At 38.2% G+C, this 16,790-nt stretch overlaps 1 protein-coding gene across 1 annotated transcript in view; it reads right to left on the bottom strand.

Annotated features, from left to right (window-relative positions):
* The window catches only part of TG (thyroglobulin), a 139,972-nt gene that overhangs the window by 59,739 nt on the left and 63,443 nt on the right, over positions 1–16,790 (bottom strand). Inside the window, exons 36-41 of the mRNA XM_090138023.1 lie at positions 13,495–13,629; positions 12,657–12,821; positions 10,821–11,043; positions 8,349–8,442; positions 6,058–6,217; positions 2,408–2,607 (exon numbers count right to left, since the gene is read on the bottom strand). Of these exons, the coding sequence (XP_089994149.1) occupies positions 2,408–2,607; positions 6,058–6,217; positions 8,349–8,442; positions 10,821–11,043; positions 12,657–12,821; positions 13,495–13,629 (977 nt within the window). The remainder of the gene's footprint in view (positions 1–2,407; positions 2,608–6,057; positions 6,218–8,348; positions 8,443–10,820; positions 11,044–12,656; positions 12,822–13,494; positions 13,630–16,790) is intronic.

Below are 16,790 nucleotides of genomic sequence, written 5' to 3'. Positions count from 1 at the left end.
CTTCAGACAATTCCAAACCCTCCTGGCTACACAGTGGAATCTTGCAGCCAGCAACTGGTTGGAAAGTTAGAAGAAAGTCTCTAGTCTCCTCACCCACTTTTAAATCACAATTACAAACACGGTGGCATCACTCCATGGCTTCAGCAACCGCAATCTAAACTGGAGTTACAGGCAGATTACTGGGCTTCTGCCCTGGCCACACATAAACGTATCTATAAATAACATGATTAAATATGACATGTGGCATGGGAAACTGCTGGGTGTAAGTAACACATAAAGTGAGAGGGTGACAGAAGCTATGAATGGAGAGCATGTGAATGGAAAAGATTATGTTAACTGGAGCCTGGTAGTAGATGGATCTTTGGGGAATCAGGCAGCTTCACCCTATTTTCAGACAATAATATGCTTCCAAATGCAAAAGTCCTACAGTTAAGTCAACAGGCCTCTTCTTAAATAAAATTGCACTGGTATATAACTCAATTAATCAAAAGATGAAGTTGAAAAGTATTAATGCACTTAATTTGATTTAAAATAGGACACTAATCATTAAGATTTAATATATTTTTAATATCATACTACTGAAAGATGAAATTAGTTATAAAAAAGAGTCACCCTGACAGGTTTTTGCATTGATTTTGTACAGTCTGTTTTCAAATTGCTTCAAAACAAAACCTATTACAGGTCAGACAGAGAAAACTCAAAAGCACTTTGCACACCCATAGAAAAATAATATTACTTAATGAGATTTCCCTCTGGAAATCTATTTCTGTTATATATAATCAGTTTCATGGTTTGTTGTCTGTGTGCAACTCCTTTTTTATAATGGAATTAGAAAATTTTGTTATCTTATGGAAAAAACAAGATACATTTCTTTACAGCAGATATATCAGAGAAATCTGAAGAAATCAAAAGTTTTATGTTGCATAACTACTTTAGAAAAAAAAAAAAAAAAGATGCAGCAGAATTTTGAGCCACTGCTATTAATGTTGATTTTTTGCTTTAACAAAATTAAAATTAAGTCCACCATGGCACTGTATGAATTATTTCACAATACTATTTTGAAATAAATGAATTATCCTGCTTTTGCTGAGGCAAAAGTAAAGTCTTCACAGTCTTGGGAAGAGAATTGCTGTTACAGACATTGAATCAATGGGAAGACTTGACACATCTACTGCTCATTGATTTTCCTCTGTTTTCTACCTTTCAATATCCTACTGTAGAGAAAGGAGCAGTTCAATACTCATTTTATAAAAGACCAAAAAGATGCAGTATGGAACCAGACTCCACCAACAGTGATAACCAAGATGCACTTTCACTTCCCTTTCATCAGTTGCTCAACTGGTAAATTGCACTGTATCCTGTTACAGCTCTCAACAGGGCCACATCCTACCCTGTTTCGGAAAAGTGTGTTTGACTTCAGAGAAACAGTAGGCTGGAACTGTATTGTGAGAGAAGAGGACTCTACTGGCAAATTACCTTCTATGTCAAAAGACGAGTACAAATCTGTGTTAGGAATTATCTGAGAATGTCATTAAAAAAATACAACTTGTGAACTACTAGTAATTTTCAACAATTTCCCTTGTCTCCTGTGCTAGTTATACAATTAAAATGGTCTTACTGAGATATGGAGATGCAAAAGGCAAGTTATACTTCCTGGCAAAAAGAGAAGAGAAATCAAGTAACAAATAGAGACTTCATTATTTTCAAGGCAAGTTTTTAATAAATTGGGCCCTAGGTTTCCTGGACTAAGTTCCTCTGCTAACATTTCCAAGTATATAAAAGTCCACTGAAGATTAAGCCTCATTTCACAGCACAGTACTCTTATTTGAGGCTGTGAAGATCAGTGGTAGTACTGAGGCTGACAAAACTGACCTAAAATCCTGAAATTCAGCATAGGAAGGGCGGTAAGAATAGAGAAATAGTGAAAAAAATCCAAGCTAACAAGCAAACAGATTTCAGAAGCTCTGAAACTTGATTTTCTTTTAAGTGAAATTGTTCAGCTGTCACGAGATCAGATAAAGGCCGGATTCTTCAAACATGCGGATGTTTGGCTCATCATTTCTAGAGTCTAAAAACTGCTGATCAATAACTGTATTTATGGAATGGAAACTAACCCTGTTGTCCTTATAAGTTATGAAAGAAAACTATTTATATAACACAGAAAAAACACAGTGACGAGAAAAAGATTCTTAGTATGACTAAATCAATCGCCAAATTACATCTCTTGTACATCCTTGTGAAACACCTAGCTCCTAGAGATAGCAATCACAGGTGAGAAGAAAAATAACTACAGCAATAAACAGTTATATTCGTACTGCAAAAGATATGGATGAAATAAAACCAGCACCCACACACGTGTCACAAAATTGTTTCAAAATGAATCTGAAGCAGCAGGAATGTGACTTACCATCAATAACATCCTCCTGAACAGACCCGTATTGATTGCCTCTGTCAGCAGGTGAATGCTCGCAATGTCCGCACCACCACGATCAGCTCCTACAGACACCCGGCTCGGATCTCCCCCAAAGCTACCAATGTTCTGCTGCACCCACTTCAGAGCTGCCAGCTGATCCAAAAGGCCTGCATTTCCACTTGCCTCAGAAGAGCCTGTTGTGGGGAATAAATAAATCAATTGGAGAAACAAACAAACAAAAGAAGAAATAAAAGGAAAAAAAAAAAAACAACTAAAAACATTTGAATTTTTGTTAACTGCTACAGCTCACGTATCAGTAATGCACGTTACCACTTTTTCTGGTGAAAGCAAGAGATAACAGATAGTTTGCCAAAACTGCAAACCTAAAATCTGAACTCATCTGCCAAACCATTACCATGCATCTTTATTCGTTAAGTGCTTGAAATAATTATCACTTCAGTTTCCAAGCTTCATTCCTTTGATGCACTGGTTACCCAGGGAGGCAGTGGGTGCCCCATCCCTGGAGGCATTCAAGATCAGGACAGAGGGGGCTCTGAGCACCTGCTCTAGCTGTAGGCATCCTTGTTCATTGCAGGGGAGTTGGACTAGATGACCTTTAAAGGTCCCTTCTAACTCAAATGATTCTATGGCTCTGTGTTGATTTAGACTATGATTTAGACTCCTGATGGTGGGAGACATGAATCCAGGTTGAGGTTAAAACTATGACATTCTAAGTAGCTTGAACTTAAATTAAAATCAAGCAAAAATCAGTGTTTGACTGGAGCATACCTCACTGCATCTTTCTGCTTCCTGTATCCATTTTTCACCTTCCTTGTTTAACCAATTATATATGTCACATCATCTTTGATTTCTTCAACCATACTTAAGGGTAATATTTTCTAATTTATAATATTTCCATATGAATACTTTGAGATTGACTGATGTACAACAGATAGAGATATGAATTGTAAGTATTAATGACTTTGTTTCCATGAAAATAAATGAAAAAAATAATCATGTACTCCCAACGTATCACCACCAGAAAGACTTTATCTTCCACACCAGCCAGTGGAAACCCAATCTTTCAATTAATGGGAAAATAGCACTGAAAACTTCTAATGATGCAAATCCCAAGGCCAGTTTAGGTTTATAACAACAAAAGCAAAAATAAGTAATTCTTTCAGAGTCTCCAAAAAAAAAAAAAAAAAAAAAAAAGATTATTAATTCACTATCTACTTCATTTTATTTCACAATGAGCCACTTATTTTTAATGATTTAAAATTCTCCACATTCAAAACTAGAAAAAAATCCAACAGAAGGAAGAAAAGCCAAGAATAGAAACATAGCTGAAATTATCTGTTTATTCCATTGCCAAGATCAAATAGTCCAGTTTTAAACAGCAAACTTGGAAACTAGGGAAGGAAATGAACAGGCAGTGGAATAAAAAGCTGTCACTTTGTGGATCTGTCTCAGGCAACGAGCAGTTGAATGCATACACTGTGCAGTAGATATCTGCTTGCCTTCCGTAATGAAGTACTGAGATATCACAGCTGATTTAAGTAGCAGAACAGAATGTAGTGGAGGCTGGAGGCCAGATTATTGATAGCCTTGCTGATCATAAAGATACCCACATCACAACAGCCACCGCTATAATTCGCCTTTCAGAAGTACAGCAAATAACTAAATATATGGCTCTGGAAATTACAAACTTCTGCCTATAGCCATAGCTTCAGCTGATCAGGTCAAGCCACTAGAGTGAAGCAACGGCAATAAATCCTCTCTGGATTGTTTTAAGAAACCTAATTTTAAGAGCTTGTTGCAAGCATCCTGAGAGCTCCCCGGAGGAAGTGAAATCCATGTAAATGTTACAGCCACACAACGTGCCTTGCTATGTTGGTATGCTAAAGAGGAAAACCAAGGAGGGAAATACATACAGTTCCTTCTGCTCTGGAAAAAACCACAACCCGGTTGTGAAACATACCGCGCTGGGGAACTGGGACATGCACTGGCATCTACAGCACTTGGAATAAAAGAAATGTGTCCTTTGACTTCTTGAGTGAATCTTTTTCAGTCCTTGAATCATAGCCTATTGTATAAATCTCATGAGCACTATTTTTACAAAAAAAAAAAAAAAAAACTACACTTTTGGGACCACAGGGAATGAAAAGAAACTGGTGCTCAGGAGGAAGTAGACAATGTCAAACATATGCATTTCTGTTATTACTAAAGTGGAGAAAAACAATGGTGCTAAATTAAAACATGAAGATACTGTTTCATATAACTTCATGGCCTGTTTTAGAAGAATCAGGCCTAAAAGACATGACCATTTTCTGTGTTCCCCTGCCATCTAAATCACTGGCAATTCAACTTAACATTTCTGGGTGCAAAACCAGAGATGAGGTCGCTAGTAAGAATGTGTCACACTTATAGCATTAGTGGCGGACAGCAAATCAAATAAAACTTTCAGTGTATTCAGAAGTACAAGTGAGTTTCAACTCCCTGCAAAAGCTCTTTCAGTAGGACGCCAAATCAACAGCAGCACTAACAACAACAACAACAAGGAAATCTGTTGTTTTTCTCTCCGTCCTTCCTCCCCAAAGATCTCAGTTTGACTCCTTCATTTCCAGTTTTGCAATTCATGGCAGGTCAACAGGAAAGGATATTGCACTCTGCTTAGATGGACAAAGAAAATGCTACTGCTTAAAAAGTGAACTTTTGTGAGTGACCTTCTAACAACCTTGCTCTAAGAGGATTATCCAGAGGGGATCTTTCCTATTTGAAAATGATGGACAACTTCCAACGGACCAGGATTCATCCAAGACTTTCAGCAAGAGGAACTATCCACATGAAAAAGCTGTTAGAAAATTCATCCTGATCCCTCGACTATGGGCGTTAATATAAATACTGCTATGTAATATTCAGTCCAGATAGCAGTTTCCACTTAGCAAGAAACCTAGGTGAGATTCACACGGTTGAACGTTAGTGGGTAATGTGTGAGCAGTGCTGCGTAATGGAAGGTTGCTCAACATGTATCCACACTCCCTTTAACTCTAGCCAGAATGCAGCCACAGTATCACTTTCATAAACATCCGGCTTGCAGTGATGAAAACAGTGATTCTTTCCCCAGATACACCTATCACCAACTTCATGTCTAAAAATAAGTAAGGAGTCTGTGGTGTGAACTCTCTAGTTAAAGAATAGGCTTTGCTGAGAGTGAGCTTTAAACAAAAGCAGACAAAAGGAAAACGATGGCAAATATCTGCAGCAGTAGCCCCAAATTAGGCAAAATTCACAGTGTTGCCAACAATGAATATTCAAAAGAGTTATGTAGCAAAGTATATTGGTCTAGCATTTGCAAGTATGGAAAAAAATAAACTCCTAAAGGATATACAGCTACTAATGTGTCCACTGGAAAGAACAAGGATTGTTCACCAGGTAGAGAGAGCCTGAACTCCATTCGCAGTTATTTCCTGGCCATTTCCACTCCAGAACTCCACTTGCACTTCCACTCCTCCTTCACAATACAGGCTAAGATACAGACTGCTAAGAAGTCCTAACAAACATTTTCGTTTGTTTTTAAGCATAACTGTTATAAAATGCAATTAAGCCCGCAGTTACATTTATTCTTGAAATCCACAACTTACCAACACTGAGGAAGCCAAAAACACCAACCCTGTAGTTTGCTGTTACAATAATTGTGTTACTGATTGCAGCGAGGTATGAGCCATCTATGATGGTCTTTCCTGCCTCAGCATTACCACTCCCTCCATTGTGGAAGAACAGCAACACTGACATGTTTTTGACCTGTAGTGACAAACAACTCAGTTAGTATTCCTGCAGCCAACTCACTGGTGAGAATACAATCTTCCCAATTAAAATTATCTAAGCTGTTCATAGCTCTATAACAGTGAGGATAATGACAGGAAAACTCAGAGAGTACACAAACTGAAACACGCAGCTTTAAGGAACTTCTGATTCTGAGGAAAAAATAACTCACTGTCCCTTGTCACTGGTTCCCACTTCTGCACAACACGAAGCATGGACAGAAAGATGAGGGGAAGCAAAGAGGAAAGAACTTGTTTTCCCATGAAAATTCATTCTAAAATATGACTGTGTTGAACCATGGCAGCTAAGACCACAGGAAATGTGATGCTGAGCTTGCAAGAGGTGTTCAAGTCCACGTTGGATGGGGACCTGGGCGGCCTGGTCTAGTACAAGATCTGTAGAGTGGTGGCCCTGCTGTGGCAAGGGGGTGAGAACTTGACAATCCTTGTGGTCCTTTCCAACCCAAGCCATTCCATGATTTTATGACCTTATGATTCTATGATGCAGTAAGAATGGGAATAACACGTGCAGGTAACAGCAAAAAGAGAGAGGTTACGTTTTCTGGTCTAATTTAGTGGAGAGTTTCAAGCCTTAATCTTGCATTTGAAGCCTCTGCAAGTCAAGCTGAAATGCTCTAGTAATGCAGGTGGTGATGGTTATAGGCAAAAAAGAGTACCTCAGGAGTGCCAATTTTATTTGGTGGGTTATGTGATACCCGTAGCTATGGAAGCAAAATGAGGTGATATCATTTGTCTTTTTCAGTGCTATGAGTCCTTTGGCGGCAGGGAGTAGTGCCTAGATGATGCTCTAATTCAGGCTTAAAATGCTACTGAACAAACTCTTCATTTGCTGCTCTCCGGGGGATTCTACATTTGAAATTTACTTGCTAGTTTAACTTTCCATGGGAAAAAAATGTAAAACTATAGCTCTCAGTATGCGAGTGAAAAATAGAACTCGCCACAAGAAGAAACAGGAAAATGCCATGCCGTCTGCTCCCAGATACTTCTGCAAAAACAGAAGTTTTGGTTTTCTTTGGCTGGCACATATGACACAGTGACTTGACCAGGCATGCTTCTAACTCATACCTGTACCAAAAGACAAGAGGCATTGAGTACAGCACTACTAAGGAGAAAAACCAAGCCTGTTTATTCTATCAGATGGTAGAAAATGCAGTGCTTTTGAATGAGTTATCTTGAAAGCAGCACTTAAGCGGAGATGGCAAACTGCCTGGGAGGGCAACTTGGTGTTTTCAATAAGAGACGCCTGTACTCAAAACAAAATGAGAGTCTGGGACCGCAGGGAGAAAAGAGTCTTCCTAGTGATTAAAAGGGCCCTGCATGGGGCTGTGGCTCTGCTGCCAGAGGTAGCTCTGAGGTAGCCAGGCCAGCTCTTTCAAGACATGCAATGTGACAGAGACATCACTTGGTGTCACCTTCTGAAAATTATGGAGAAAATAAAAGCCTTTATTCTGTGTCCACTCATCAATGAGACTGACCTGTTATACGGTGTCTTCCTCCCTAGCCCCCAGGGGCTTGGCCAACCATCTCAGCATGGTTGTAACACAAAGCTTTATTTTATATCTGATTACAGTAAGAAATTCAGGAGTTTTCACGTGACAGTTTCTCAGGTTGCACCACTGGCTCAGTCATCTTTGAAAGCCCTATTTTAATGCACTGTTGGCAGGGCACAAATTTAGCATTGCTTGCTACCCTCATTCCTCAACTTTGCCTCCATGGAGGTCAACAGGGAAAGAGTCACCGTGTGCTGCCACACAACTGCTGGTGACACTGCTATTTGGTCTACTGGACATATCATATCACTCAGAGAAATTACCATTTCTGTGCCCAGCCTCTCCTCCTTTGCAGCCACCTTCCTCTTGTCTTCTGTTTCTCTTTTTGTCTCTTTCATGTCCAGCCTTTTAATTTTCCACCCTCCAAGTTACCCAACAAAGCCTGCAGGGAGTAAGTTTGCCCCAGGAAAAACAACTGAGTGCTTAATTTAACCTTGCAGGCCTTTGTGAACACTACATGGAAAACAGTAATTTGCAGCAATTAAAATGCTTTGAAAAGAGACAATGCTTAGCTACAAAAAATTCTGTTCATCTACTTACTGCAGTGACAGGAACAAAGACATTCAGATATAAGCAGTCTTCACTGACAGAGTATGATGAGGTCTCTCTGTCTCCTGGCTGCCAACAAGTTGACCTATGGAAATTGAGAAAATTGCAATGAAAACTTGTACTCTTTTTCCACCACTGCTATTTGTTCATATTTTGATGACCTGTTTGAGTTTGTAAAATCTTTAATTCTGTGGATCTCAATATCATACAACATTACGCCCTTCTACACCTCAGTTAAGAAATGTGAGGGTTGTATGCACCCGTACAAATGCAAAAAAAAAAAAACAAAAAAACCCCAAACATTTTGTATTTTCACAACTCTAATTCTTCCCTTTTTCATGTGTGTGTGTGGTATCTCATGAATAGCAACAGCACCTCCATCTCCCAGGATCTCCTTATGCCAGGACTGACTCTGAGGAAAGGCTGCCACCTGCTGAAGCAAGTCCACAGCTCCTCCAACAGTTGGATATTGATATACTTTTTTTTTTTTTTTTTTTTTTTTTTCCCTCTGTTCACATCCAAGTTGGTGTTAGGAAAAATTTCTTCTCAGGAAGAGAAGTTTAGGGACATGATTTAGTGGACACGGTGGTGATGGGTTGATGGTTGGACTAGATGGTCTTAGAGTTTTTTTTTCCAACCTTAATGATCTATAAATAATCATATTTTTTTTCATTAATGGCATTGGTCTAATGTGGATTTCTTGGATAAAAAAATTGTACAATACCAATATACTAAGAAATCTACTTGTCAACACTTTATACACAGAGAGGTTGAGATGTTTCTGATTCTCCAGTGAACCTCCACAGTGCTAAGCTCAAAAAATGTTTTTGAACTTAAATGAGTAACAGAAGATAGATGTCAAATGTTTCACTGGCACTGAGAATTCAACAGTTAGGAGCAGACTGACTAAGGTCCTAAACTTCTTGTCGCTGCAATGCTAGACATGTCTTCAATGGGAGACCATGCAGGTAGCTGAGCCTTACTCAAGTCCTAGCAGACACTGCAGTGTTTCTGCATACACCAAGAGTTGATGGTGGGTATGCTAACCTAACATCACTGTGCACCTGAAGAAATAAAAGGTCATGTCTCACCAGATCCCTCCAATGTACCTTGTTAAGGCTCAGTGCCACATGTGGTTATGCTGTTAACACCCCCACAGTTCAGGTGCAACCTGATGAGATCACCAGAGGACAAAGACTCTTCAAACTCTCACAGTGTCATACCTCTTCACTCAGTTAATCATAAGCTTTGCTAGAAACTTCTGGTGACAAATCCTGAGTAACGGGGGGCGCAAACAGTTTCCACACAGCTGATATGTCTTTAAATCTGTAGCCTCAGGACAGAATAACACAGGATCTCAGTAGACCTCAGGTTAATATTAGCTGCCTTGGAAGCACTCAAGACACTAAACCTCATCTCTCAGCCCTGATTTCTGGAAATCCCTATAAAGAAGGTCTATGGAATCCTTCCACCAGCTTCTCACCTTTTCACTGTTTTGCTTCTTCAATTTTGTGTTTCTTGTTTTTAACATTTTTTTCCTCACAGCCCTTCACTTTGTATGCCCTGTATTTTGCTATTAGATGCACTATGAGAAAGAAACTTCTTGTCATTTATTGCTACATTTCTATTTGCTGAATTTCTATTTGCTGCTTTATACACTTCTAGTAGTGTCACCCAATCCTTGCTTTCTTTCATTAAGGAATCCACATTTAAAAGTTGTCATTTTGGTCTCCCAAATAAAAAGCTCAGAGTCATGTTATAGGGCTAGATGAAACACAGACATGAACACAAAGCTTATATCTGTCAAGTACCTCCAACCTAAACTCTGTAAACTGAATGAGCAGTGGTGTCTATACAGCACTTAAGAGACAGGACTACCCACAAGGGAACATTAGATACAGAGACTTTGGAGGAATTTAACCCATTTGCTAACATGATTCCTATCTTTTGAATCCTCTTAATACATCACCTAAAATGCATTGTGCTTCAGTACTATGACCAAGGAATTTAACAAATATTTTCCTTCTAAGAGTTTTTGTATAATAAAGGCCAGTTGGGTCCTGACCTAGATGAAACTAGGCTGGTTAGCTTCTGGTCAAACCAGCATTAAAATGGCCCTTGTTTGAGTCAATACTCCGATCTGTGGCTTAATAGGATCAGATTTTTTTTCTCTAAATACTATAAATACTCAGAAGTAAAATGGATTGATGGTAGACAGTATATGTGGAGTTAAGCAGAGATTCAAGTCAGTGTACCTAAAACTGCCATTTTCCTTGAGCTGCTTGCATGCATTCACAAATAGATGGAGAAATTATTCTTTTTACTAAACAAAGTCCCAAACTTACACTCATTTTTATGCTATAGGCTCCTTTGCAAGAAAAGATGTAAATAATTTTGCCATAGCTATCCTCATACAACGGGGTGAAAGAAGCGTTTATGTGGATGATCACAGGTATTTCTTACCGAGCCACAGTAGCATTCCAGGTTTTCTCCCAAGCAAATGGTTCTGGAGGATTAAATCGCCTCTCTGCAAGAGGAGGTGCAGCATAGGGAATCCCAAGGAACTGGCTGATATTTTTCCACTCTGTGCCGATCCGTACTGCCTGGGGTTTGCCAATCAAATCACCATGGGATGGAATGTACACAGATGGGGCAAAATCTGATGCAGAAATAGGCAGTACTAAATCTAATGGGGGTGGAGAGAAAGAAAAAATAATTTGCTCTTTTAAGTTAGAACCATTCCAGAAATGAAAATTATTCATTTGAAATTCAGGCAAATGGGATTAAGTGTAATCTGCTTCCATAAACGGGACATGGATAAAATTATGTTGTTTCTCCACTTGAAATACATCATGTTGTGCAAGATGTTAGCTAATAGGTACAGACATTTATCTAATGTGCTCTCAAAACTCTTTCTCAAACATTTTTTTTTTCCATTACAACATCACATTAACATGTATATTTGAGAATTTTTACAAGCAGATTTTCAGATTCTCCTCCTTTCCCAACTCTAAAAACCAAGATATTAAACCTTTAAATATTTATAGCAGGTCAGAAATAAGAAGGACAACAACACATCTCATTGGTTTAGGCTGCCACCAGGACAGATTTACATCTCAATCTCCTTATTTTTTGATTGTAGAAAATTTTGAAATGTTCCTCAGTATGTTACACTTTTGCTTTATTTTCTTTTACTGTAAGGATTACCTGGACTATTGGTTACATATACAAAAGAAAATTCTTTCAATAATCTAAAGTAATTTTTTTATTCAAACAGAACTAAGAGATATCAAGTAGTATTCCACTCTTATAACAACCTATACCATAGTTGGGAACCAAATTCTAAGGCATGTAACCAAAACCAAAGCAGTTCATAAATACACCCAAGACTAGCTTTTGCATCAGAGCCAGTGATTTTGGTTCATTTGATAATGATAAATCCATTTATCTCTCAGTGTGTTTGAGCCTAGAAGCTTCTCATTAACTGCCATTTTTTTTTCACGGAAACCTCAGTGAACAGAAAAGGAAATATTTTTCCCCTCTCCTCTTATTGTTACCCGGTTCCTAATAAAAGATATAATCAGTGTCAAAAGAAAGTACTATCAGAGAATGAAACAATAGAACTTCAAGCTTCAAAGAAGCACAGAGCTAAACAATAAAATATTTATCTCTAGACACCCCTATTTCTGTCTGAAACCACTTTCACTTCTTTTAGAAGTTGACCTCAGGTATTTTTTGTTGTTGTTGTTGTTGTTTTTTTTTTTTTTTTTTTTTTTGTGGCTGTTCTTTGCTTTTGTTGTTTTCTTTAAGAAATATTACTTAAGACTTTTGATTGATAATGGGGGTTTCAGCATTCTTTGACAGAAAAGAATGGGGTTTCAGCATTCATTCACAGAATTTAGGAGGAAGGACAAAGAAATAATGACTGCAGATTAAGAGGAAGGAGCTGGGCTTTTGTTAGTTTTTTTCTTTTGTTTGTTTGTTTGTTGTTGTACCATTCTGTACTTTCCAGAACTTATTTTATAGGCCAGGCTTCCATTATTTTATTTCCTTCAGCACTTAATGTCATGATTTTCTGTGTGTAGTGTTGTTTTTTTTTTTTTTTTAATATGTATAAAAAATATTTAGGAGATATTTTCCCATACTATTCAGTCTTAGTTACACTAAAATAATAATGGACACCTACCTAGAAAACTTCTGTAATGCTTGTGTCAACTATTTCCTCACTTTCTCATAAATGAGAATTGCACCCAGGCCACCAGAGTTGAGTTCCTCCATTCATAACCTTACAGCTCTCACCTTGTCTCCTGTAGATGTATGTAGCTGGTTCTTTGAGTAGAACCTGACAGCTGTGCCCTTCTAGACCATATGAGCATATCTGTGTATCGGGGTAAAAAAGGCATCTTATTGCTGAAGCCTGGATTTCCAGTGTAACTACTGCACACGTCTGGTTCCTTGAACATGCTGTGAGGTGAAACATGAAGAAAAAGAACAAATCAAATGTGTTCTTAAAGACTTTTGTATTAAATTGTTATGAGATGCTTAAAAGAAATGCTTCACAGCAGGTCAAACAACATTACTTCATTCTAAGGCACAGTAATTGGAATAAAATGTCCCTATATTTCCCAAATGTTCTCCAAACTAAACAAAGGTTACAACAGCCTTAAAATGGAGCATTACAGCAAGAGAACTGCTCTCACAGATTTTAAGAGAAATAAATCTTCTAATAAATCACTGAGGACCTCAACTGAATTCACACAGTCCCTAGGTCAGACTCCTGATCAGAGAAATTCACTTTTTTGTTACTACAGCCCAACTCGTGCTTCATCCCACTCAGGGTTATCTGCCCTTCCACACTGCAGCTACCTGTTACTTGAGGTAATGGCAGGTAGTTCTACCATGTTTTACATATGGATCCAGTTATACAAGAGCACCTCTTAACTGCTCTTTAGAAAATAATTACATCATGCCTTCCATTATTTGCTACTGTATTCTCAAAATGACCGAAGAACAGATTTTCAAAAATATGTAAATAAGCGTATCTATATTGGATGTGGGGATAGGGAAGGAACTGTTCCTGATGTTTCATTCTCACAAGGCAGCACACTCTGAAAAGTTATGGAGAGACATTTCTTACCAGATAGACAATAGTCTTTTGCAGTGGCAAAGCCATTGGATATTTCCCTGCTAACATGCACAGCTTCAAAGTTTGAGATGGTTGAATCCACAAGAACAGAGGACACATTTAAGGGTTGCCATGTATCCAAATACTCTGTAAAATGAATCATTTAAAATAGTATAGAAAGCAGTAGAACAAACAAACATGCACAAAACAACAAAGAAATAAACAAACAACAACAAAACCACCAGAGGAATATCATATAGAAGTAAAAGCACTTAAGAGTTATCCAAGGAGAGGTTTTTATCTTCCTTTACATCAACTCAGAATACATGAAAAATAGCATTCAAAGGCTTTGATTGGCTGGGGGGATCAGTCCTATCTGCAAAGGTCATGCACAGCTTAGTTTACAAAAGTATTCATTTATTAAAGAGGAAATTGAGAGCAGCTCTGTTCAGGTCTTATGTCTTATGCATCAAAACCTACAGGCCTACTTACATTAAAGGACATGGATCCTAATACTTCCACACACGAGCAGGTACAGCAACAAACTCCATTGAAGGCAAGTAAGCATCCTGCATATGACCAATCACTTCCAGACAGAAATATAAATCTCTATATCTCTATATATGATGGAGCTGCTGTTCTAGGGTACACTTCACCTCAGCCCTAGTCAGACAGGGTAGGTGTCTACCTCTGAATTAATTACACGAGACTCCTTTTACTATCAGGAGGAACAGACAGTTTTAGGATGCAAGATTTCCATCCTGATTTAGATGTTTACTTTGGGATGAGGAAAATCATCACAGGGACTTCACTGAATACATGATGTGGATGTACGTATTGTCTCGTGTTAATAGCTGAAACAGAGATGTGTGCTGTCTGCATTTTTCTACATGTACATATGTATGTGCACACGTACAGATTAATTCTAATATTCAACAAATTCTGACAAATCATCATATTCTTCTCACAGTTAATCTAACATAAAAATAAAAACCCATGAACATTTTCTCATACATTGATAATATCTATAGGCTATCAACTTCACATACGCAGATAAAAAATAAAAGAAAGCTCAGAAAAGGACGTGCCATTGATTACTTTAGCTCCTTCCCACAGATCAATATGTTTTAAAAACAAAATGGCCTTAATGTGTACAGATGAGTCCTAAACAGGAAATTGGTGTTACCCTTTCTGCCTAATTGTAGGAAGGGGACAGATCTTAGTCAGCTGCTGCCTTGCTATTCTTGGCGAGCAGTTCTTGTCCTGTTGCTTCAGTTCATTTACCACACAGATGCAAAAGTTATGGCTCATGTGGTTCATTTCATTAAAGATGAAAGACCCCTATGTTAAAAGACTTTTTATTTTATCCCTTTATGTGGGATAGAGCAAAGTGAATAACACATAAAGGCACAATGGTTGCTTTCCAGCCCATGCTAAAGCACAGAACAGTGACCATTCACGTTGCAAGAAACAACGGTTCATAATTCATACCTAAAATATCATTTCCTTTGCTTATTCTTCACTCTGAATCCCACGAGGGCCCCTTTCAAACTCCCACTGCCCAGGTGGGTCTTATGTTCCTTTGCATTTTCACTCTTGGAGGCAACATTGATATTTTCATACCAGATTTATACTGATAACTTTTAGTGCTTTCTTCTTTCCATTATTCTGCCCAGCTGACCCCAAATGCAGATAAATGCAGAAACACTAAGGCTTGTTTTGATGACAGAGCATGGCCCTTAAACCCAGAGCCATTCATGGCACCGCTGTTGGCAGATATTTGTTGGAAGAAAAGATTTTACCCATTGGTTATTTCCTTCTTCCCTTTCTCCTACCCAGCTGCAGATACAGCAATGCCCAGAGGCCATGCACATCTATGTCATTATGTGGGCAAAACAGAACTTTCTATAGCTGACCTAAACTTGCCTCATCTAGAAGCTGTTCTCATAGGGCACACAGCATCAGTCTGGCATTGCCTTACTGAAAATGCATAATACACCTGATGGGCTGGAACACATTGCTGGCTTATATATAGGTTAGGCTCTGCCCTTCTAAAACACATTTTGGTGATTACTTGATTGGATAATTATTGTGCACTGAATCAAGGCAGCACTTTTACTGCAAAATTACAGATGTCCCATAAAGAGAGCTTCTTTCTTCCAGATGTTCTTGTTTGAGTAGGCAAGATTTTAAGAATGGATTTCCAAAACGGTCGCCCCTGGTCTTCCTACTCAAGTCAGATGATCACAAGGCTGAAATAGATTTCCTGGGGGCATGAAGTCCAGCCTCCCACTGTCACACTTGATTTCACTGTAAAATCCTCTTCATAAAGTCAGCAAAATCTTCATAACTGACTTTAATGAAGGCAAAGAAGGGTCAGCTCTGAGTTTGCTGGAAAATCTGACATTAAGTACAAGGAACTAGAGATACATAAGTATAATAATGTAACAAGTTAAATGTAGAAGAAAATTCATGATCTCGAGGAGATACATAAATATACATAAATCAACTGAGGTGAACATGAGGTTAAGGAAGTACATAAATCAAATATTTGGGACTAATGTGCCTAACTTACATTTGAAAAATAAATTCAGATCTTGATTATGAAGATTGTAAACCATATCTAATAGTCCAGACTCAAGCCAAAAAAAGCTTGTACAGACAGCTTTTTCATTCTTAGACTTCAGAGGTTTTTGTTCTATGTGTGTGTGTTCATTGGGTTTTTTTTTGGTTTGTTTGTTTTGTTTCTTTGTTCAGTGAAGGCTGCTAGGCTGTCTGTATACCAATAATCCCTGGAAACAGTTCACTGTCAACTCACAGTGGACCTGCAGAAAATATGATTCTAAAATAGAGTTGCCTCCCATTTTTGTCAGACTTCTGAGATTTGAATAACTCACAATGAGATATTTTCTTAAAACTACTGCATAATAACTATAATCAAACTTCAGACAAACATGTCCTGAACTATCAAATGTGTTACTTTTGGCCTTCAGCAGCAAGCAATAATGCTATTCTGATGTGACATGCAAACTTTCTGCCTCCTTCATACTTCCAATTATAGTAAATGGCACAGAACAGCAGTATAATAATGTAACTGTACCAGGCATTTATTTAGTTTAAAATAAGTTGTTTCTAAGTAGGCTAAAATCCTCTTGGTTACAAAGACAGAGTAATTCTAGCAAGAAGGTCCAGTGTGCTGTATGGGGCATAATAGACCACTTCCTAGGAATGGATGAAAAAGGCTGTCTCTATTTTAATACCAAAACTCCCTCTGAAACATCCCCAGTATTGTGGGGAAAAAAAAAAAA

Source organism: Phasianus colchicus, chromosome 3, assembly GCF_987193195.1.
Source record: "Phasianus colchicus chromosome 3, bPhaCol1.hap1.1, whole genome shotgun sequence".
Classification (NCBI taxonomy): Eukaryota; Metazoa; Chordata; class Aves; order Galliformes; family Phasianidae; genus Phasianus; species Phasianus colchicus.
Note: the sequence above shows the minus strand (reverse complement) of the source record. Positions and strands in the feature narration are given on the sequence as shown.